The 22,881-nt window shown below is 54.8% G+C and overlaps 1 protein-coding gene across 10 annotated transcripts in view; it reads right to left on the reverse strand.

The window, feature by feature from the left end:
• CACNA1E (calcium voltage-gated channel subunit alpha1 E) overlaps positions 1-22,881 on the reverse strand; it is a 129,658-nt gene that overhangs the window by 100,004 nt on the left and 6,773 nt on the right. For 9 of the 10 annotated variants that reach the window (XM_032117415.1, XM_032117413.1, XM_032117421.1 and 6 more), the window contains exon 2: positions 5,673-6,111. In XM_032117415.1, coding sequence (XP_031973306.1) covers positions 5,673-6,085 — 413 coding nt within the window. In that variant the 5' untranslated portion in view covers positions 6,086-6,111. Of the gene's footprint in view, positions 1-5,672; positions 6,112-22,881 lie in introns of those variants that run through there. The other variant, XM_032117412.1, reaches the window with a different exon arrangement.

Consider the following 22,881-nt stretch of genomic DNA (forward strand, 5'->3'; position numbering starts at 1 on the left):
TAGAACAAACTCTGCCTGTACATAGGAATTAACTTTTTCACTGTGAGGGGAGCTAAACATTTGGGACAAGGTGCCCAGAAAGGTTGTGGGCTCTCCATATCTGGAGACACTCAAAACCCACCTGAACAAGCTACTGGGAGAAACTCAGAGGACTCTGGAGCCTGCTCTAGGTGACCCTGCTTGAGGTTCTTGACCACTTCACTCCCTCCCAGTAATTCTGTGTTTCTGAGCCATGGCCAGCCTCAGGCTAAGGGGGAAGCTCCTTCCAAAGGCTGGCTTCTGGAAAGTGTGGACCATGGTTTGAACCTTGCTCCAAGACATGCTAACAAAGCTTCCCAGCACCTGAGATTGCGGTGAGGGAAGCAGGAGCTGCAAGGATGCAGTGGCAAAACACAAGGCAGCAGCTCCCAAGCGGAGGCATCTGCTGGCACCCACCTTGTCCTCCCATGCTCAGCTCCCAGGGAGCACTGGAAGCACCTCTGAGCCTGCACCGGCTCAGCCACGCAGGAAGGCTCCGACTGTCCCCGAGTGCCCACCCCTCTGGCAGCCCTCGGGAATTAACACTCACCGCAATTAACTCAGATAGGGAATTCCTGCAAGGTGTGCCAGAAACCCAGACTCTGAGGAAATTCAGTGAAGGATGCTGCTATTTCCACACCATTGCCAGAGTATCCAGGGGCACTCAAGTTCATCCCAGGTCAAAAAACAAACTCCTCCCCAGGATGCAAACCTTGATCTGCACTAAAGGGAAGCAGGGAGAGCACAGGGAGGTGCAGGGCAGATACCTCAGGGAGAGGTGTTTCTCTGCTGCTCTGGGCAAAAGCCATATTTCAGTGTCCCCATGGCCACATTTAGCACATCCACAGTCCTTTTCACCAGCTGCATTGCTCCTCATGCAGAGTAAAACATAAGCAGGGAGAGCCACGTTAACAAAGAGACACTCATTAGGCTCAGAGAAGTTAATTGCTTTGCAGGACATTATAGAAGACTTGGAAACATGGGTGGATCTACAGGAAGGATCCTCCCAGGTACATAATTCCCAGCATCACCTGCCACCGAGATCTCAGGGCTTTCACCTGCAGAGCCCTCAGGGCTCCTGCCAGCTGCCTGAGATGCCCCAACCCTATTTCCCAGCCCTCCCAAAACCCTGGGACATTTGGACTCATGGCAACAGATGTCTGAAGAGGAGCCCACGGTGGAGAAGGAGAGGGCTAAGCTGCCTCTGACAGCAAGTGGCACTGCAGAGGTGCCAAGAGCCGTTCTCCAGCCTCTCAGCACAGCCAGACAGCACCAAGCAGCCCCCACGGAGCACCCTCAGGGGGAGCAGGGCTGCTGCTCAGAGCACAGCAGCTGCACCCACTGCATCCAGCACCTCTCCCAAGACCGTGCCACAGAGCTGCCAGCACCAGTGACGGTGATTCAGAGCCACCCTGGGGCTGGTCCCTTCCCCGCAGAGCCAAAGAGGGGCAGGGTGGTGGGCGCTGGTCCAGCTGTCCGAGCAGCTTCAGCCCAGGCAAGAGGCAGTGCCACACCCCACGTGTGCTCCTGGCCTCTCCATCACTGCAGCCAGTCAGACCCAGATGGTGCTGGGGATTATGCTGGAGGCAGCGGCAGAGCTGGCAGCCCAGCACACACCAAAGGGGCCCTTTGTCTCATTCAGCACTGGCAAAGGCAAAAAAAAAAAGGGATTTAAGGAAAAAAATTCAGCTTCATTTGTAATCTGGGATGCAGAGCGTGCACATAACCAGCCAGAGGCTGCCAAGTCGTAAAAAGCCACCGAGATCTGTGAGCAGCACCCCGCACGTTTGCAGCCTGTTCTGTTCTCTCCCTGCTTCCCATGGAACTGCGGAGGCAGAGCTACGGGAACGCTCCAGCCCCAGAGGCTCCCGCGGGCTGCGCTGCAGGGCCCGAGCCGGCCCCAGAGCTCCCCAGGGCCGCGGGTTCCCAGCAAAGGGCCACCTCTCAGATTCACAGCACCAGAGACGGGAATCAGGATGCTCCAAGACAGGACGTCACTTTTAATTGCCTTATCCTTCGGGGTCGCTGTGCTGTGGGCAGAGTGCATCGCTTCCCACGGGACACTGAGACCCTCCGCCCGTCACTCAGGTGCTCAGAGGCTGAATTGCAGCATCCCACCTTCACACTGTGCCACGACTGCTGCTTTCCCTCCTGTCTCCTCCATTCCCTGCCCAACACCCGCCTGGAATCAGGCTTTTCCATGCATCCTGGCTGTAAGTATCACTCCAGAACGAGGGTACAGCTTGCATTCCCCAAATTGCACAAGCTAAGCTTAACAAATTCCCGTGCACACATGGATTTCAGCCATGCAAAGCAGGGTTGGGTCCTGTGTGCTACAAATTCAGCCTGAAGCTTTTCTGGGATGTGCTCCCTGTGTGGCTCTGCCTGTCCTTACCATCAGCTAAGGAAGCAGCTGCTCATCCTGGAGAAGCCACAGGAGGTTCCCCGTTTGCTTATTTTGACGAGGAGCTTTTCTTTTGAGCTGTCTCTAAGCTTGACATTATCCAAAGGATGCTGCCAGGCATCCAGAGCAAAGACAGCAGTGATTCAGCCTTGAAGCACAGCAGATCTCTCCATATCCCTCCATCCCTGAGCCCAGAGTGTGAACACGGGGATGGAGGGCAGGGAATCTGGCTGGGACTCTGGAAAGCAGGGTTTGGTGTCTGCCCTGGGCCGAAGCCCCTCAGTCAAGAACAAGGTGGGCTGGTACATTCATTTCTCACCATAAAGATAATCCTACAATAGAGCCACTGCCCCACAGGCACTTCATGTTTTCTGTTCTCTGCCTCAGTTTCGTCTTAGGAAAAAAAAAAACTACCAAAAAACCACGGAAAAGAGCATTTTACCCTTCCTATTCTCGTTCTACTTATGGGATTGTTTCACTGGCAAAAGGCAGCAGAGGGGGAGGTTTAGTGAGGGTCAGACCTGCCAAGACTGGTGAGCACAAACAAAAAGCCTTTCTTCACTACCCCCAGAGCAATCCAGATCGAGAGCAGCCAAACAACGTCAGGCTACACACCAGGAATGCCACATCTGCAAAGCCAGAGCTGCTCCGGGGGAGCAGAGGTCTCATGCAGCAGATGAGAGGCACAAGCAGCATCTCTCCCTGTGCCCACCACCCGGCCACAGCTGGCAGACAGGAGCACGAGGGGAGCTCCTGCAGCTACTCAGACATTTTCCATATTTCCCACATCCCATTAATGCCCACCACCATGCTGGAGCTATGGGAAAATACCCTCTCTCACTGCTAACCAGAGCTAGACTGCCCAGGTGAAAGCCCCCAGGGTGATTCAAGGCACGTGAGATGGGCCCTTCTGAAAATTAAATCACAGGAAAATTGCATTATTGCTAACAAAATTACATGTAAGGAAATTAATTTGCTTTTTCTCCCCGGCAGGGTATCTGTCTATTCCCAGAGAATATCCATGGTACTGGGGTTACTGGCTCTGCACATCTACCTGGGCTTCAGCAAAGCTTTTGGGGAGAACATTGATGGTTTGTCCCAGAAGGATAGAATGGTTTGGATTGGAAGGGACATTAAAGCTCATCTTGTTCCAGCTTCCCTGCCATGGGCAGGGACACCTTCCACTACCCCAAGTTGTTCCAAGCCCCATCCAGCCTGGCCTTGAACACTTCCAGGGATGGGGCAGCAACAGCTTCTCTGGGCACCCTGTGCCAGGGCCTGCCCACCCTCACAGGGAAGAATGTTTAACTTTAACCCCACTCACTTTCAGTTTAAAGCCATTCTGCCTCCCTCAGCCTGGTACTGCATGCCCTTGTCAAAAGTCCCTCTCCTCCTGACGTTTGAGTCTGATGTTAAAGCAGGAACCTCTGGTGTGTGGTTTTTGCAGGCTGATGGGGTATCAGGGCACATAAGTCTGGGAAAGGAACAGATCAAACCCCTGGGTGCTCACCAACCTCCCAGGAAGGGGCCTGGCAGGGACAGGGAGTGGGGCTCTCTGGTCCTCAGTGAGACATGAGGTCCGCAAAGCCCAAGGGCCAGAGCCCATTGTTCCCCCAACATCAGAGGCTTCCCAGAAAACCATCATAAAGCAGGATGAAATGACAAACCCAAGCACCCAGGAGATGGGAAGTGCAAAGACAGGACCCTACCAGCCTGGGGAAACATCCTATTAAACCACATCGGGATGGCAGCACCCGACATTGCTGCCTGAGCATTCCCACTGTGTTAAAGACAGAAATATTGGGTTTTGTGTTTGAGTCACTGCTGGATGGAGCAACTGAGGGCAGCCAGAGGGGCACAACCTGCCCCCAGGAGCAGGAAGGGCTCCAGCTCCGTGTCCCTGCCACCAAGCAGAGCCGTGGAGGTGCAGGCCCTTAATTAGCGGGCAGCCTTCGAGGGCTGCGCTCTGCCAGCCGACAATTAACGAGGCCACCCCTCTGCTTCCTGCCCTGCCATGACTTATTCATCTGGCGTCCCCAGCGGGCTGCAAAAGATAACAAGGCACCGAGCGCCTGCCGAGCCCATATGGCAATTTATTTTCCCTGCAAAGCTGCCTAGGTCACCGGCCAGGAGGTTCCCCAGGCACAAGGAGATGAGCACAGAGCCAAGAGGGCCAGGAAGAGCCCCCCTCAGTGTCAGGCTGCTCTCCAAAAAAAGTGGGAGCAGCCTCAGCATTATCACAAGCAGTTTTATCATGGAAGCCATCCCAAAGAAACCCTACCAGCCTCACGTGAGTGGAGCACTGACCTAGATCTTGCCAAAGCAACGTGCCAGATCTAATTAATACGGGGCCTCCCATCTCCTTTGGGTGTTTTATTAAACATTATTCCCCAAATCCAGTTCTGGAGGCAGGGAACTGCTCCAGACCAGTGACACTGGAGTAGGATGTGCCGCAGCAGCTTATCCCAGGCAATCCTGCTGAGCAGACATGGGGAGGGGAAGCTTGTCATTTAAATGTGGGACTGAAGCACGCGGCTGCAGCCCTGTCACGCAGTGAGTGTGGGATGAGAGAATAACCCAGGACCTGGAGCTGGGCTCTTCTCACAGCACCGAGGCAAACGATTAGAAAAAGTTAATTAAAGGGAAACGAAAAATAAAACTGGTGGGTTCTAGCTCTGCCAAGCACTTCTGTTTTCTCAGGTTTGTTAATGTCCCAGCCTGCTCTGATTCAGGAGGACACTTTTTAGAATTAAATAAAAATCATAGAATTTAGAGGTTGGAAAAGACCTCTAAAATCATCAAGTCCAACTGTTAACTTAGCACTGCCAAGTCCCACAAAAAATGGCCTCAACCACTGCATTGACAGATAATCCCCTCTCAGTGTGGTCAAGCCACAGCAAAAGCAGAAAGGCAACAGCCCCAGATGCATCTAAATACCAAGATACAGCCAAAGGAAACTGCCTTGAGGGCTTTCAAAACAGACAGCTTCCAACTTTCCTCTCCACGACGCTTCCCTCTACCACCCACAGTCTGGGGACGCACCATTCCCGTGGGATGCCCCGCTCCAGCTCAGAGCCAAGCAGCCCAACCCCACAGTGCCAGGAGACGGAGCACAGCTGGTGCTGGCTGCTCCACAGGGGTCATGTCACCACTGTGACACCCCCAGTGCCCCCCCCAGCCCCGCAGAGGACAGGGAAGGCTCCCGCTCCCCCCAGCTGCCCACCTGGGCTGGGGGCTCTCCGGTACTTACTCCCACTCCTTCCTCCGCGCCTGGGGCGTGCTCTGCATCTTGTGTGCCTCGTGTGCCTTGATAATGTCCCTCTGCTCGATGAGCCCTCCCCGCCGGCGCTTGATCACGTCCGGGCTCACGGGCACCAGCTGGCCCAGCCCCAGGTCCACGGCGCTGCCGGTGTCCGCGTCGGCATCCCGGGAGCGGGAATCGTAGAGGGCGTCGAAGGAGGCGGCGCGGGACACCAGGGCCTGGGCCAGGCTCTCGGGCTCCAGCAGGTTGCAGGACTGGGTGTTCTGCATCAGGGCCAGCCGGTGCTGGTGCCACGTCTCCTCCTCGGGCAGGGCCAGGACGCAGCGGGACGAGGCAGCGTCCAGCTCAGCCCCCCTGCCTGGCGCCGGCGCGCCCATGGAGCACGTCCCGAATCCCAGCATCGCTGCTGCTGGGGTGGCTCATCACTCTGGAGGGGAACAAGACAGAGGGAGGCTCAGGGGTTTGCTCTGTTTGCCCCGTGATCCCCTCCCTTCCTCCCACATCAACCAAAAGTCCTGTTTCTCCTCAGTTTGTTGGGCTGGACCCTCTCACACTGGGACACACATCACTGGATCCCCAAGATTAGGGCAAGGGGTAGCACCTCCTGCCTTCCTCCTCCTTCCCAGTTTGGGAAGCTGAACCTGCAGCTCCCTGACCCCGTAGCCAGCCCTCCCTGGAGCAGCACAGCACAAGGAGATCGGAAAAGAGGGGATTTGGGACACCTGGACCAAACCACCCCAGGCTCTTTCCATTTGGTTGGTTTTTCTCTGTGAGGCAGCCCTGGCTGGAGCATCCAGATCCCCCTCCAGCCCCATACTCATGGGGCGACAGCCAGGCAGCCCCAGAGACAGGCAGCACTTCAGGAGGCTGGATGGGGAAATACCAGCGTGGGTCTGAGCCGGGAGCTACCCACAGGAGCCAAAGGCATGGGAACACTGCCAGGAACACCACACCAAGCACTGCTCCTCAGCCAAGCCAAGTCAGTGATGCCCCACAGACAGGAGAAACTCGTGTCCGAGGCTACAAAGCCTTGCCATGGTGAAGTGCTTTGTTTTCATGTTGGAAAAGCTCTGTTCAGCCTGTTATTGCTGCAGGAAAGGCTTTGCTTTATCAGCCCCAGAAATTCCCCTTCCAGTGTTTGCCCATGATGAAGGTGAAAAAGGGGGTGAGAGAAAGCTTAAGGCAACCACCCCCTTCCTAACTACCTCCCTGATGCAGCAGAAAGCAACCCAGCAAGGAAAAGGAAGGTTTAAATGCCCCAGTCATGCAGCAAACTGAGCACATCATCATCTTAACCCCTTCCCAAGGCATCATTTGGAGACACCTCCTGAACACACAGGGAGGTGGCAAGGGAGGTTGGGATATAGGCTGGGGAACACCCCACCAGGAGCAAAAATAAATTAAATATAGGGGAAAAAATTAACAGTAACTGAGGGGATGACATGGAGCATGGCCTCTATGCCAGTCAAAATAAACCTGACATTCCTCACAAGGGGAACGGATGGAGGGCCCAGGGGAGCATCCCATCCCCTTCAGGCCCGTGGTGCTGCCCAGTAAATAGAAGGCACCCAAAGTCACCCTCAGACTGAAACCAGCCCAGCCCAAGGGATACTCAGCCCTTGGCAAGATCTCCGGAAAGAAAAAGGCAACTGACAGCAAGAGCCTCAGCAAATTAATTAGCACATTGATCAGACGAGCGTGGCTGCTCCCACTGAAAGCTATAAACAGATCCTTCACTCCACTACTTTGCTTACCCATGCGACTTTTTTTAGGAGCATTAATTACTTTTTCAAGTCAGTTCTGAAGACCTTCATCATACCTCATTTTCCCCAACTTCTGCTTTTCCTTTTCATATTGCTCTACTGGTTTTCAGCCCTCCCCTCTTCAAGTTTAACTCCAGGTTTCCTTGGGTTTGGGGGGCTTTTTTTGTTTTGGTTTTTCCTTCCTGTGGTTGGTGAGCTTTTTGTTTTGGTTTGGTTTTTCGTTTGGTTAGGTCTTGTTTGGCTTCCGTTTGTTTTGGTCTTTATGTTTTTTAAACACCCATTAGCCCCTTTCCTAGTCATTTCCTTGGCAAGGACAGGAGGATTTCAGGCACACCAAGCGTGAACACTCCAGGTTTCAGCCATGCCTGAGGACAATTAGCCAAGAGCAAATGAGGATAAACCCCAAGGGCAGGTCCAGCATCCACACAGACACTGGCTCTGCTGGTGCCTCCCAGAGCATCTCCCACTCCAGGGACGCTGGTGGCCCCCAGGCTCGGAGGCAAGTGGAAAAGCTCAGCCGGAGCCCTCAAACAAAACACTGAGAAAGTTTGAGGAAATAAATAGAAATAATTAGCTCTGCCTCCGCCCAAGCAAACAGGGCTCACGCTGCCAGCAGAACAAGCCACGTTCCCTCTGGAGAAGTGACAAGGAGAGAAGGGAGGATGCCAGAACATTTTGTTAAGGAAAGCTGGCGAGGTTTCACACTAACGGGGGTGCTTGAGGGATGCCACATGCCAGGTACCAAGCATCTGGCGCCAGGGCACCTGCCCCTCCTCTGGCCTTTGGACCCCTCCTCACACTGAAAACAAATGCTTTATTTTTACCCAAAATCTGAATTAATGGGAAAAACACCACATTGGCTCATGTAATTTGGCTTCTGCTGTTTAAATGCCAGCCCTGCCTCTGTTGGTGGGAACCAAGAGCTTGGGCTCTGCTGGGAAGAGGTATGGCCAGGGCCGGGACCGTGGAGCCAGCCAGCAGCCCTACCTCCAGCCTGGATTTTCCCAATAACACAGAACTTGTGTGTGTGTGTGTGTCACAAAATGGCCTGGGCTGGAAAAACCTTGAAGTTCATCTCGTTCCAACTCCCCTGCCATGGCAAGGACACCTTCCCCTGTCCCAGGTTGCTCCAAGCCCTGTTCAACCTGGTCTTGGACACTTCCAGGGGTAGGGCAGCTTCTCTGGGCAAGCTGTGCCAGGACCTCCCCACCCTCACAGGGCAGAATTCTTTCCTAATATCTAACCAAAGCCTACTCTGTCAGCGTGAAGCCGCTCCCCTTTGTCCTGTCACTCCAGGCACTCATCAATAGTTTCTCTAGATCTTTCTTGCAGGCTCCCTTCAGGTTTCAGTGCCTCTGAGCCCTTCCAGCTGCAAATCAGCCTTTTCTTGGGAATAAACCCAGGTTGCCACACAGCTCCCTGTTAGCAGCTGGGCAGAAGGTGACTTCACACCTCCACTAATGACAATTGGGAGTTAAAAACAGCAAAGGAAAGCAGCACGCCCACCTGTATGACCCACACACGGCTTCCCACAGGTGATCCTGGCTGATACTCACTGTCCATATCGCTGGTGGTGCGACTGGGATGCAGCAGGGACGTGGGACAGCCCCTGCCGTCCCTGCCACGGGAACAGGGATGTCACTACCCAGCAATGGCACACTGGTCCGTATTTCATACAGGAGACCCAAGGAACCGCTGCACTGTGACACAAAGCAGGCTTTCAATGCATTAAAATGAAGCCTCTAGCAGCTCTCACCTGCCAAACTCCATTCTAAAAGCAATAAAAGTCAGGAAATTCACTGTTTGCTCCTGCTGTGGAGAAACCATTGGGATAAAACCATGGCCACTGGGCGCTGAGAGTGGCCAAACTGAATTAGGGAGGGGATATTCAGCTGCAAAAACACTGGCACTTGTGCTTTCACCTGCACAGTGGCTGGGAGCAGCACGATGGTCCCTGCTCAGCCCAGGGCACAGCTGAGGACACGGATCACCCAGCTGTGTTGGCACAGCTGGAGGACACATCATCTAATGGGGATCTCAGAGAGACTGCATCCTTCCTTCCTTCCTTCCATCCATCCATCCCCTCCCACATGGAATTGCCACAGCCAGACAGGAGCAGAACAGCGAGCAGCTCTGGCCCCTTGGTCTGTGCATCAGTGTGGGCTGAAATGGGACACAAGCATCCAAAGGCAGCATCCCACCCCACAAACCACCGAGAACACAGCCCGGGCAGCACACCCACCCCACAAACCACCGAGAAGTGGCTTTTCAAGCACCGGAGCACAAGTGAGGGAAGAAGAAATACACACAGATCCTCTCTACAGCATCCTCAAGGGAACCAACCCCGTTGTCTCAACCCCAGCCACGTGCCACAGCCGAGGAGCGCAGCCCCAGCAGGCAGGAGACCCTGAGATCCCACACCATGCTTCATTTTTTCACCTCTGGCAGCTGATTAACTAATAAGGAGCTGCAGGGAGGAGCAGGTTCCCAGCAGCAGCGCTGCCCTTCGAAGAGGAAATTCCTTTTAGGGGTTTTCTGTGAGTGTGTTTGTGTTACAATGGCAGCAATCAAGCCTTTAGCCAACTCACGATGTATTACCATAATAACTACGCTCAGCACCTGAGGCGCTGGGTGAGCTCTTTGCTTCCATTATCTGAACAACCTTTACCAAAACCCCTGGAGTTAAAGCAAGAGGTTTAATACTGTGCTTCCACAGGGCTGAGCCCCAGGCAGCCCGAGGGCTCAGCACCACAATGCTGAGCTCCAGCACTGCCGCAAGCCCCAGGAGAGCAGGGCGGCAGAGATCCCTTCCCGGACAGGGCAGGATGGACAAACTCTGGCTGTGGTGTAGTCCATGGCCAACAAAGCAGCTGGAGCCCTCCAAGCGTGGTTCAGCACCCCAGCAGCCTTCCCTGGGGACTGGGGGGGCGATTTTGACAGCAGCATCAGACCAAGAAGCTGTTAAATACATACATATGAAAAACATGTATGATACTATATATATATATATATATATAATATAAATCTATATGAGAGCATCTAGGATGCTGCTCCCAAGCACCTTGGGGACACCCCAAGTCAGGCAAGGATTCTCCACTTCACCAGCCCACAGGAGATGTCTCCCCCCGGCTTGGCTGCTCTCCCTGCGAGCTCACAGGCTGAGGTATCTTGGCCCAGTTCCATCCCTCCCGAAGCACAGGGATGCTCCGAATCTGGCCCCTGCCTCCCTTTCTCTCTGACTCACTGACCTGCTTCTCCCCAGGCCACGGGGGCCACTTGGTTTCCAGGACAATCAAGAGCCTCTCTCCACCGAGCCACGCTTGCCCTGAGCTGCTAATTACCAGTCCCTGCTCCAAGGACAAGCCGGGAGCTCACGCTGCGTGGAAAAGCAGAGCACTGAACCTCCGAGCGCTCACAAGGATTTCAGCGTGGGGCCCTTCCAAACAGAGACAGATGGGCTGCGAGAGCGACTGATTCATCCTCGTGGCCTTTTCCTCTCCTGCCACGTGCACCTCCCCTCGCAGTGACATGGATGCTGTGGTGGGTGAGCCCTGCCTGGGTCAGCACTGGGCCCCCCTGGGTGCTCCAGCCCGTCTTGCACCGGGTGCTGGGGCTGTGCAGCGTGGTGGCTGTGAGAGCCAGCTGGCCAGGGGGTTATTTTTAGTCGAGTCATTTGATACTGGGGAAAAGTTTGTTGGATTAAACCCCCCTCCAATAGCCCCCAGCACTGGCAGATTTGCAGTGGCTCTGCTGGGAAGAGCCACTCCCAGCATCCCTGGGACCCAGCGAGAGCCAGGGCTGCATTCCAGGCTTGGGAGCTTTGTACACGGGTAACAGAGGGACTTAAACAAGGTGGGAGGGAGGGAGGGAGGGAAGGAAGGAAGGAGGGAAGGAAGGAGGGAAGATGTTTACAGGCAAAGGCTCCTTGCACAGACAGTCCCACACACAGCAAAAGGTGTGGGGGAAAGAGTCAGGCCAAATGTACCAAAATGGGAGGGTCGGGAAGGCAGCATCCCATGTGCCAGTGTGCTGAGGACAGAGAGACACGGTGCAATCAAAGACCGGCCACTTGGCTCAGAAAACATTCCTCTCTCATCACCCACTCGTATATTACACGGTGTTTTCTGGGCCATTGCGGCAGCAAAACAACACAACAAAGACCACTGGAACACCTGCAAAGATCGGACAGAGGAAAGAGCCAAGCTTGGAGCACCCAGGAGCTGCTTCAGGCTGGGAGAAGCTTCAGCAGCAGACATCAGACAACCTCTTGTCTGGGAAACAGCTTTTGTTCTGCCACGCCAGGGTTGTCACAGCTGGAGTGACGCTCCGGCAGCAGAGGCCCCTCCTCAGGGCTCAGCACCGCTTCTGCTTCCCAGGAAAAGCTGAGTGGAGCCTGGATGGAGCCAGGCTGCTGCTCAGGCCCCATCCCAGGCAGGAGGTGTCTCCGAGGCCAGCGAGCCCCCTGAGGGTACAAGGGCTCACCTCGGGTAGCACAGCCCCAGATACGGGAGCCCTCCTACAGAGCACCACTCCCAGGGGCATCAGCTTTAGGAATATCAAAACATGGAATTATCTCATCTCTCCTTTAAGAACAACTGTTAAACAACACCACTGCTATTTATATAAATGTACGTCAAAGAGCTCAGCACTTCTCCAGCACACAGAGCCGGAGACTGCCGGGGAGCAGGACCTCAGGGCTGCTGCAGGCAGCGAACCCCAGCGCCAAGGATGCCTTCAGAGCATGGGCAGGCACATCCCTGCTGGGGTGGCAGTGAGAGACAGGGCTGTCAGGCCTGACACAGGGGCAGAACCAGGCACAGTCGCTGGGAACACCCATCCTGACAAACAACCCAATGCCCAAAATTCTTCCAGCACCGCCTTTGAGACAGTCTCATCTCACCCCCTCTCCCTGCAGCCCTGCCTGCAGGGCAGGCAGGTCTCTGCAGCTCCAGGCAAGACAGCCCTCATCACACATCCATCTCATCTACGACCTGCCACCCCAATTCCAGCTCCACATCAGCATCCCAAATCCCCAGGAGAGCAGAGCAGAGGCAGACACAGACCTGAAGGGGTGTGTACCATCCACCGCGGGCAGGAACTGGGAACAAGGGACGATGCCTAGCACAGCTCAGCGTTCCCCTTCCTCATATGAGCTCTTCCACCCAGCAGGGGAGAGGTATTGCTCCGGTGGGAGCAGCTCTGCAAACAGCAGGGACCAGGCTTGGCAATAGGAATAGCCTAGGATGGGAAAGCCAGCGTGATCCGCGCGCCGGCAGCGCCTGGAGCCCGGCAGCGCTGAGCGCAGCCAGAGAGCGCGCCCTCAGGAGTTTGCCTTCCAAAGAAGGGCACAGCCAGGACTCCTTAAGATAATTTCCAGGCTACCCTCCAGGAATTATCTCCGCTCCTGCTTAAGAGTACAGGCTGTCATCCCTCCAGAACTACACTGCCCTTCTCCCTGTACTCCCATCATGGGGGGATTCTCCTTGGAAAGGCCCTCCAGGGCTTCCGGTCATCCCCCAGCACAGGGCACACAGACAAGGCAAAGCAGAGGCATGGAAACAGCCCTGAGCTCATGGGCCTCAAACTGTCCCCTTGAGCAGCCACAGGCACAGGGAGAGCAGTCTCTCCACATCCCAGCCCACCATTCCCTGCATCTGAGAGCCAGTGTATGCAGGTAGCCATGGACAGAGCCCCACCACCCTGAGGACAGCCTGAATCTATATTTTTTTTTAGTGCACAGCAGCAGCACTGACTCTGCACATCACACCTCGGCTGCTCCCACACCCAAGGAATGGGAATATGGGAAGCAGCGCTGCCAAGCCTGGTAACTCAGCCTGAGCTGGCACATTTCAAAGGGGACAAGTGAACCCACGTGACATCCGAGTTCAGCATCAGTCCCCATCTCCCTGAGCCCTAAAGCAGCTGAAGAAGTGCCAAAGTATGAAGAGGAGCAGGAGCTGCCCGCATGAGCCAGGGTGTGTTGGAAGTTGCTGTGCAACAGAGAAAGAAAATGCTTTAAAAATAAATAGAGCAGCCTCTGGGAAGATCTGCTGGCAGAAGGCAGCGAACCCTGGCTCCTTGTTCCGGAGCACCTGGAAGGAGGCAGCATGGAGGAAGGGGCTGAGAGCAGGGCACTGCTGCTGCTGAGGGACATCAGGAACCCAGGTCAGCTTGAAACCACAGACGTAAAGAGGATTTGATGTAGATACAGAAGGAAAAATAGGGAACCATGCATGAAGCCCTCACTTCTCCTGTACCCTGCCCTGGGAATCGTTTGTTCGCTCGTGCCAAGGCTGAACACACGTGGTCCCAGGATCGCAGAATGATTTGGTTTGGAACGGACCTTAAAGCCCCTCTAGTTCGAACTACCCTGCCATGGGAAGAATTTTTTCCAAATATCCCATCTAACCCTGCCCTCTGTCAATGTGAAGCCATTCCCACTTGTCCTGCCACTCTGTGCTCTTCTTAAAAGACCCTCTCCAAACCTCTTGAAGCCTCTTTTAGCACTGGAAGGGGCTCTAAGGTCTCCCCAGAGCCTTCCCTTCTCCAGGCTGAACAACCCCAGCGCTCTCAGGCACTTCTCACAGGAGAGGTGACTGTGAGACCTGGGAGCTGCTCACTCTGGGCTCCCCAGAGGGCTGTCCCCACCCTGAGTGGCACTCGCCGCATCCCGGGCATCGCCAGCACTCATCCCAGCTCTGGGTTCATGCTCCAGCTTATGGCTTCTCCAAAAACACCTGCCTTAGCCAGGAGCTGGGATGGGGCAGGAAGGACACCCAGCTCGGATTGCAGCATCACAGGGGGCAGCATCCTGTGGCCACGAAACCGATGTTTAACCTGGCAAAGCCAGGGAGAGCAAGCTCTCACTTCCAGCGGTGCCTTGACTGAGGTGACTCACACACCTCAATGTGTGTCAGTGCCTAATAGACCCGCACAGGTAATTATGCCATCCTGGAAACAGCAGATTCCCGGCAAAAGGACTCACAGCAGCCCTGAGAGGGGAAAACAAAGGGATGCTGCAAAGGTGAGCAACAGCAGGCTTTATTTGTCTTTGACTTCTGCTCCCACTATGCACAAAGAATCGCTGAAAAGGTCTCATTGTTTGTGCAAAAACGAAGACAATCCCTCGCACAAATTGCACGGCGAAGAAGGGAAGGGGATAAAAGTCTGTCCTGCCATCCTGGGGGGGAAGAAATTCCTCCCTGTGACGGTGGTGAGGCGCAGGTTGCCCAGAGAAGTTGTGAATGCCCCATTCCTGGAAGTGTTTGAAGCCACTCTGAGCAGCCTGGCCTCATGGAATCGGTCTCCCTTTGGCAGGGGAGACTGGACCAAGATGATCTTTAAGGTCCCTTCCAACCCAAACCATTCCAGAATTCCATGCAGAGCATGTGCTATGTATGCATCCTCCACTGCAGGGTCCTCACCAGCAGCTACAGCCACAAGCATAAGGACAGAGCAGAGCCCTAAATCCCTGGTAAACAGAGCAAAACCCTCCTGATTCCACCTTTGAGGAGGAAAACCAGGTTTTCATTTGTTCCTTCACCCAGGCCCTGTTCACCTCACACACCACAGAAAACCGAGTGGATTTGCCTTATCCTGGCTCTAGCGATGGGACAAATGGACAATAAAAAGCAATTTTCTTGCCTGGCAACATCACACATACACAAATGAGACCCTGAGGACCCTTCAGCAAGCAACCAGCTTCCCTGCTGCTCAGGAAAGCATGTCCCAGGACACACTGCTGCTTAGGGACAACAGCCTGGACCAGCCCCTTCCTTTCCTCCCATTCCCCATCCTTCCCTGCTCCTGCCATCCTCAGCCGCTCCAAGCTGCTGCACACCCCCAGAGCTCATCCTCTGAGCCCAGTTTCTCCCACACTTTGGGAGATGGGAGAAAAACAAATAAATGTTATTGTGGAGCTAAAAAGAACATTTCAGCAGTCCTGCTTCTTCCACGAGGACTAATAACCTGACCCAGCAAGCACCCAGTTCTCACCTCCTATTCAATGCACACACTCCCAGGAAGTGCCAGGGGCCCCTCTCCTGCTCAAGGGAGACCACCAAATCCCTCAGGAAAGGCTGGCTGCCAAAGGCTGGACCCTGCAGAGGGCCGTGGGCTAAGGCAGCCTGGACATGAGCCTCAATGCTTTGCCAAGGTGCCAAGTGAAGGGGTTGTGCTTCTGGAAGCCACCTGGCATTGCAGGCACTGCTCTTTTGGATACACCCAGCTGGACCCCAGCCACCATCAGTGGCCTCTTCTCCCTCCAGTGACACAGCTTTGCCCCCAGCTCTGATGCCAATTCCCGCTCCGTGCCACAGGCACAGCAGTGCCGATCGCCCACCATCTGCCTTGCTTCCTTCCAGCCAGCAGTTCCAGCACCTCCCTTTGGACCAGAGCCACTGTCTTATCATCGGGCTCCCTCTCCTCCTCTCAGTGTTTCTTCTTTCAACAGGAGCTCATCCAGCTCCGCTTTCCCTTCTTTTATTCGCTCACTACAACCGCTGGCATTGAGCCGCGCTTGCCTTCCCTCCTTCTCCTCTTCGTGGCATTATTTCATCTCTGCTGTTCCATCCCTCTGGAGCACGTTTCTCAGAATAATTTGTGCCACAGCAACCTTCCTGACAGAGAGCTGCTTTGTGAGACCCTTAAGCGGGGTGCAAATGAGCTCAAATTAAGGATGAGACTAATTCACGGAGCAGAGGAGGGCAGGCACAGCCAAGAATAACAGCCTAGCCCCAACCTCCAAGCTCATGCTGCTGATGGCTGGAGCCTGGAAAGATCCTGCAGGAAAAAAGCAATGTACATCCCTTTTCTTACACCACTCCTTATGTAAGACGTGCATCAGCCCAGCGCAGCATTCTCCACAGTCCTGGCTGAGCAGCCAGCCCGGGCAGGGAGCTAGAAGGAGCTTTGCTCTGACCCAAGCTGACTGCTCCACGCATCAGCTCCATCTCCCTGCTGAAATGATGCCCCACAGCTCAATTAGTTCCTAACTCCATCACAGAATTGGTCCTTTTGCAGCAGCACGTGCCCTGGGAGCTTGGACTTCACCGTATTTGCAAACATCAGCCCTCACACTGTGATGACTGCTTGCTGGTGGCCCCCCCCCAACCATCCCTCTCTGTCTCCAGGAAGGAGAGGCTCCTCCAGCCGAGGCTCCTCCACAGGCTACACACACTCAGCTCTTTTTACACCTGGGAACTGCCATCTGGAAGTTTGAGACATCTCCGGGATGGCAGAGGCCTGGCAGTGTGAGACTGATGGCGTATGTCACCCAGCCTGCACACACCAGGAGGGTTCTCCTCCGGCAGGGCTCGGCCAGCTGGCACTGCCCAGTTGTCTGGCACAGCCATCCCACACTGCCCACTTGACCAGCACAGTCCTGTGCTCACCACCACCCCCACACTGGACACCAGCAGAGCCCATTGGCTCCCAGCCCCTCAGCAGCAGGCAGTGCTATTTCTGGCAGCATCACTCCCCCTCGCTCTCCTCTTGCCCACTCACTCCTTCCTAAATAGCTTCACGCCACTGATTTCCCCATGCCAGCCATCCACCGTCTGCCGGCAGGATTCGGAGCACCAGCAGCACGGGGAGAACCAAGCAATCATCCTTCACGGCCCCCAGCCCCCACCTGCACAGCTCAGAGTGGCAGCAACCAAAACCCATCCCTCCCAGAAGGGTACCACGCTGACACATCCACCCTTCCCAGACTGGCACGGATACATGACTCCCATACAACATCTCGGGTTTAAACCAGGTCATTTTCTTGCTTCAAACCTTGTTTGTGTGTCGGCTGCCAGCTGAACCCCCTGGGAGGGCTCCAGTCTCCCTCCAGGGCCTGTCGGTCTGCCTGGGGTGTGTTAAAACTCCAGCACAGAATCACTGTTTGGGAATACTACACTCTTGTGTTCTGGGTTCTACACCCTCCCCTCTGCCTGAAATGGGCTGGACAGTCCCTAAAAACAGGGCCAGCAATTTGTTAACAGTCCCATGCTGAAAACCTGGGGTGCTCAAAGCCTGTGCATGCCCCAGATGGGATCCCACATCTCAGCACTGGGCACAGGGTCCACAGGGTCAGCCCTGCAGCCAGGACCAGGCTCCTCCAGTGAAACCAAAGCTTCCCCTAAAGCAGTGGCTGCCAGGGTCGAGTTTTTTGCCTCCCCAGCTGCAAGAGCTGCTCACAGGCTCTGCCCCAGAGCCACACAGCCCTGTCACCTTCCCCAGGCAATGCTCGGCTCATCACTGCACCGGGGCCCATGGAATCATCAGCCTCAACGAAGGGAGGAACCTTAAAGATGATCTTGTTCCAGCCCCTGTGCCATGGGCAGGGACACCAGGTTGCTCTAAGCCCTGTCCAGCCTGGCCTTGAACACTTCCAGGGATGGGGCAGCCATGGGTTCAGGAAAGCAGGTCTGTCCTGCTCCTTTTTCCTGTGAGTAAACAGCTCTAACATGCCAACAGGGAGGAAGCAGGCCTTGTGTCCAGAACTTTGCTCTTCCCATGCTTTGTTGGGGAAGCACCAGTTGGACCCTAAGACATAAATCTGCCCCATGTCCTCCAAAAACACCCCTGAGCCAGAGCACTGACGCCTTCCAGCTAAAGCCGCTGCTACGCATGGGCCAGCCCAATACAGACCAGAGCAGATCCCTCACGTATCGCCCACTCCCAGGCACGCCCCGCAGCCCCTCGGGATGGATCCCCAGCCTTGCACACACAGGCTGCATCTTGGCTCATTTCTACCACGCTCAGGTTTATTTTGCAGAGGAAACCTGGCCCCAGAAGCTCAGCAGCAAAGCTTGTTAGCACCAGCGAGTGCCGAAGGAAAGTGTCGAGCCGCCTGCAAAGAGCTTCCCAAGCTGTCAGCAGCCCTGCAGTGCCGGGAGGCACAAGACTCAACAAAGCCTTGGCACCCAAGGTACCCTTCTGGAGAAGCTGTTTGGAAGCAAGAATAATCCACGGTGATTTAAGGCTCTTTCCAGCCACGTTGGATCTCCAACCAGGGTGCTGAACCACCCCATAGCCTGGTGGGGATCCAAGAGCAAGCCCAGGTATTGACCTCACTTCCAAGAGTCAAGGGTGTCCCACAGAGTCCCAGCAAACTGCCAGGAGCTGAGCCAACACCTCTGGGTCAAGATCCCTTTGCCTCCAGGCTTTCCCACCCCACCTGCAAACCAAAGCACCACAGCACAGACCCCACCACACAGCCTTGACTGAGGATGCTACACACCAAGCAATGCATCTCTAAAAGAGGTTTGGGTGCTTTCCACATCCCACAGGAGCTGTAACACGAGGCCAGTACTGAGTGTTTCTAAAAATCTCAGCCTGCTGCGAGACATGGAGCCCCGTGTACGTAGAGCCTGCTTGAAATGGCTAACGGATTGCATTTTTTCCAAGCTTGCTACTTCCATATGCCAGGAGGAAAAAAAATAATAATAGAAGAAAAAAAAGCCCTAAATCAGAGCAGTGATAAATTTCTAAAGCCACTGTAGCAAGGGGAAAAAAAAAAACCTGTAGTAGAAGCAGCCTCCCAGAAACTCCCCTGTGCTGCAAATGCCAAATTAAGTCGAAAGGAAGAGGAGGGGGAAAACCCACTTCCATAACAACATATTGTGGACAAAAGGACAACAGTAACCACGGTCTGTCACTGCTGCCATCCAATTCAGCATCCACTGCAGCAGCTCATTATTTGAGAAGTAAAACCTGCTCTTTCACCCCCAGGTCCAAAGCAGGGCATGGAAACACAGGCTGGCCCCACACTGCCTCGGGAGAGCAGGAAGTGTGCAGCCACCAGGCTGTCACCTGATGGGACTTAATGAGGAGTGGCAGGGATGAGGGTTCACCTTAAACCCAGCAGAAGTGGCCTGATTTCACCCTCGTTGCTGGGCTTCCTCCAGGGACCACTGAATCCCACCAGGCTGACGCACAGCTCTCGGACATCTCCTGTGCCGAGTGCCTGCTCACACGGGGCACAGCAGGGAACAAGAGGCTCGGCCCCCCAGCAAACCTGCACGGAGCTGCTCAGCATCCCCAGGGCCAGCTCTGGCCCATCCAGGAAAGCCTCGGGCAGCGAGCCCTTCTCTCCCACCACACTCCCAGGGAGCAGGAGGGGGAGCTGCTGGTGTGCCCCACCCGCCCCTCGTGGTTTCCTGGGACCCTGTGCCACCCAGCACGCCAGGATGGATGGATGGATCCCCTCTGGCTTGTTAAAAACGGGCTCTAACCTACGGCTCCCCCGGCACCGTCCCCCTGGCCCCAGGGTGACCAATGTCGCTGGCATGTGACCAACAGCCCATCCCGCACCGGGGAGGGCCACAGCCCCCCGCAGCACAGGCAGGCGCGGGGGGGCAGCAGAGCCGCGGAGTTCTGGCTGGACAAAGCTCTTCTTCCCCTTCCCTGCGGGATTTCTCCCTGCGTTTTGCCAGCATACTCCATCCCAGGCCGGGGAGGGCTGCGGTGGTGCCGCCCCTGCTCCTTCCCGTCTGCAGCACCCAAACAAGCCCGGCCCCAGGGCGGGGATACTCCGGCCCCAGCTCAGCCCCCAGGTCCCAGCACGGAGCTAAAGCCACGGTGCCATCCCAACCCACCGCAGCGTGCCCGAGGGACCCTGCAAACCTAATGATGCTTTGGTTATTTATGAAAACCCTGGGGTCTGCAGGCAGAAAATCAGGGAAAATTCAGCTCGCTCCAGGGAAGGGCTGGCCCAACCCAAGGCACCGTGCCATGGAGATGCAATCCTGTCTCAGAACCAGAGGAGCAGCAGTGCCTGACAATTCCCAAAGCAGCCCCAGCCACTGAAGCTTCAGGAAAACACACACCAAGCAAGCTGCTGATTTACTGAAGGGTCCAGAAAAGAAGCATGGTGTGGAAAAACGTGAGTTTGGAGAAGAGATGAAAAATGCAGTTATTTGGCATTCAGAAGATGAGATAGAGGCAACAGAAGATGAGATAGAGGCAACAGAAGATGAGATAGAGGCAACAGCATCCTCAGCTCCACCAAGCACGAGAAGCCACCAGAGTAAAACATCGCACAGCCAAAATAAGGCTGGACCAGAAGTCACTCCCAGTCCTCCCTCCTTGTCCCCAGTTTCAGAAAACAGATCTGAAAAAGTTAATACAAGAAGCTAAGAGCTAATACAAGAGCGAGTGTTTTTCAGCTCATTTCTTTAGACGACAGACTAAAAACCTCACACATTTCTATATCCCAGTGCAATGTTTACATTCCTTTGCTGAAGGAAACAGCAGGAGCAGCCCAAAGCCTTCAGCGTTCAACCTTTGAATCTACCAAACTACAGATCCGCCCCAAAACAAGGGGAGAAAAGGGATAAAAACCCAAAGACATTTAATGCAACCAAGACACGAGGAGACCTTTTCAAGTCACCCACACCCTCCAGTCCTTTGGAAACACATTCAACACTCCAAGACAGCTTTTATATATTCTGCTGGGAACCACACGTGGCCCGAGGGAGGTGATTTGTCTTCTCCTTACAGTGAGGGACAGCAACAGCCACCGGCAGCCCGGGCGATTTGAGGACGTGCACCAAGGCACCAGAATCACACAGGCAGCACCTCTTTCTGCAGCCACAGCCACCCAGTCCAGCTCCAGAGAAGCCCCTAAAGTCAAGGCAGGGGATGGGGAGGTTATTCCCACCCCAACGTGCCAGTGTGAGTTAGCCCATCACAGCAAAGCAGCATCACCTGGGCAGATGGAGACATTTCTCAGTGCAATCCCATAAAGCGATGATAATAATAATGTGCTGCAAGACAGGGTGATCAATTCCTGGTGTAGGGTACTTGTGTTTAATAGCAAGAATCCAATATCACCTGGAAAGAAGAACTGTCAAGCCTCAGTACGTACTCTGTAGCTCCGGGAGCCACATTCCCCTTATTTGCCAAGTCTGGTCTGTTTAATATTAAACCCCCCCCCACCTGAATTATTAAGGGAACTGATGAACAAGAGAGGGAGATGAAAACACCGTAAGCTGTCTCTCCTATCTACCCAACCTGATTTTAAATCCTCACTTTGACTCTGCCCCTGCTGCTGGCACTCCATTCACAGCGTAAGCCTCTATTAGTAAAATACATATTTAAGCCATCAGAGCAGCTCCAGCTTCTCTTCTCATCACCTCGCAGCAGCTCTCCTCCGCTGGCACTGCGGGTGGGACGCTCCCCTGAGGGTGACAGGGCTGGAGTGTCACACATACAGGTGCACGCCCCTCCTTTCCCCTCTCCCAGGCACGGAGAAACACCAGAATCCCAGAGCCCCCTTCCTGTCCCTGTCCCCCCATGGTAGGAGGAGCCTTCAGGATGCTGAGGGGAAAGCATCACGACCTCCCCTGGACCCCATCCCCTGCACCCCTGGGAGAAACTGCCTTGGAGATCCACGCATGGGAGCTCCCACCTTGTTACCCAACACCTCTTCGGGAAGTCTGGGCCTGGAAACTTGCCTGTTTGGGGCAGAGAGGTTGCGGGAGGAGAGCCAGTGGGATGGAGCCCGAGTTCCCCCCTCCTGCTCTTCACGAGCAGCTCCTCAGCCCCAGCAGCAATTCCTGGTCCTGCCGGGGAGAGCATCTCAGGACGAGCTGCACGGTGAGGGGAGCAGGGAAAGCGCGAGAGCGCATGCAAGAGCTTCACGAATTCAAGACAAAGAGAACAGGCTTTGGGGAAGAGACCAGCGTAATTAAAACATTAATTCAGATTACACCTTCTGCTCTGGGCGAGCTCCAGTCATCCAAAAATCTCAGCAAGGGATAGCGCCAGGTCAGAGCCTGGCTCCACACCGCAGCCACAGCCACAGCCCCAGGCACACCAAAGCCCTCTCCATCTCCGAGGCAGAAGCTGAAAAACCACCTTCCTTCTGAGGGACTCAGGGAAAACAAGCTCCAGCTCTCAGGGAGCAAAGAGACAATTAAATACCTGGAATAACAAGTAGGAAATAGGCGACGGCTTCAAGGCTAATAAACCCTCTGAGCAACACTAACAGCTCCCTGCATGAGCACAACAGATAAAGTGACTAAAACAAAGTCACGACAGTCACAAGTGAGTCGAGTGAGACATGGCAGCGACCGAGTGAGTTTTGGCAGCTGGCTGGAAGCAGGCACTGGCACAGGAAGCAGGCAGGGCACACTGCAGCATGCCTGGCCAGCTGTAAGCTGGCCACACAATGCTGGGAGAAGCGAAATGCCACTCCAAAGATCCAGCTCAAGAGCCTGGCCCATAGCTCAGTGGCAGAAGGGTAAAATCCTGCAACAGAGTGAGAAATTCTCCCTGCATGATCTTAATAACACACACAGGTGCTGTCTGCCCAGGGTGCAGGTGGTAGCCGGCCACAGGGCAGGAGAGATCTGCTGAGCAAAGAATGTCAGCTCCAGGAGTTGCTGGGGGTAAAAAGTGCCAAGAAGGGAGGAGAAGAAAGAAAAAAAGTCATTTTGTCTGGT

The sequence above is a fragment of the Corvus moneduloides genome, chromosome 9, assembly GCF_009650955.1.
Source record: "Corvus moneduloides isolate bCorMon1 chromosome 9, bCorMon1.pri, whole genome shotgun sequence".
Classification (NCBI taxonomy): domain Eukaryota; kingdom Metazoa; phylum Chordata; class Aves; order Passeriformes; family Corvidae; genus Corvus; species Corvus moneduloides.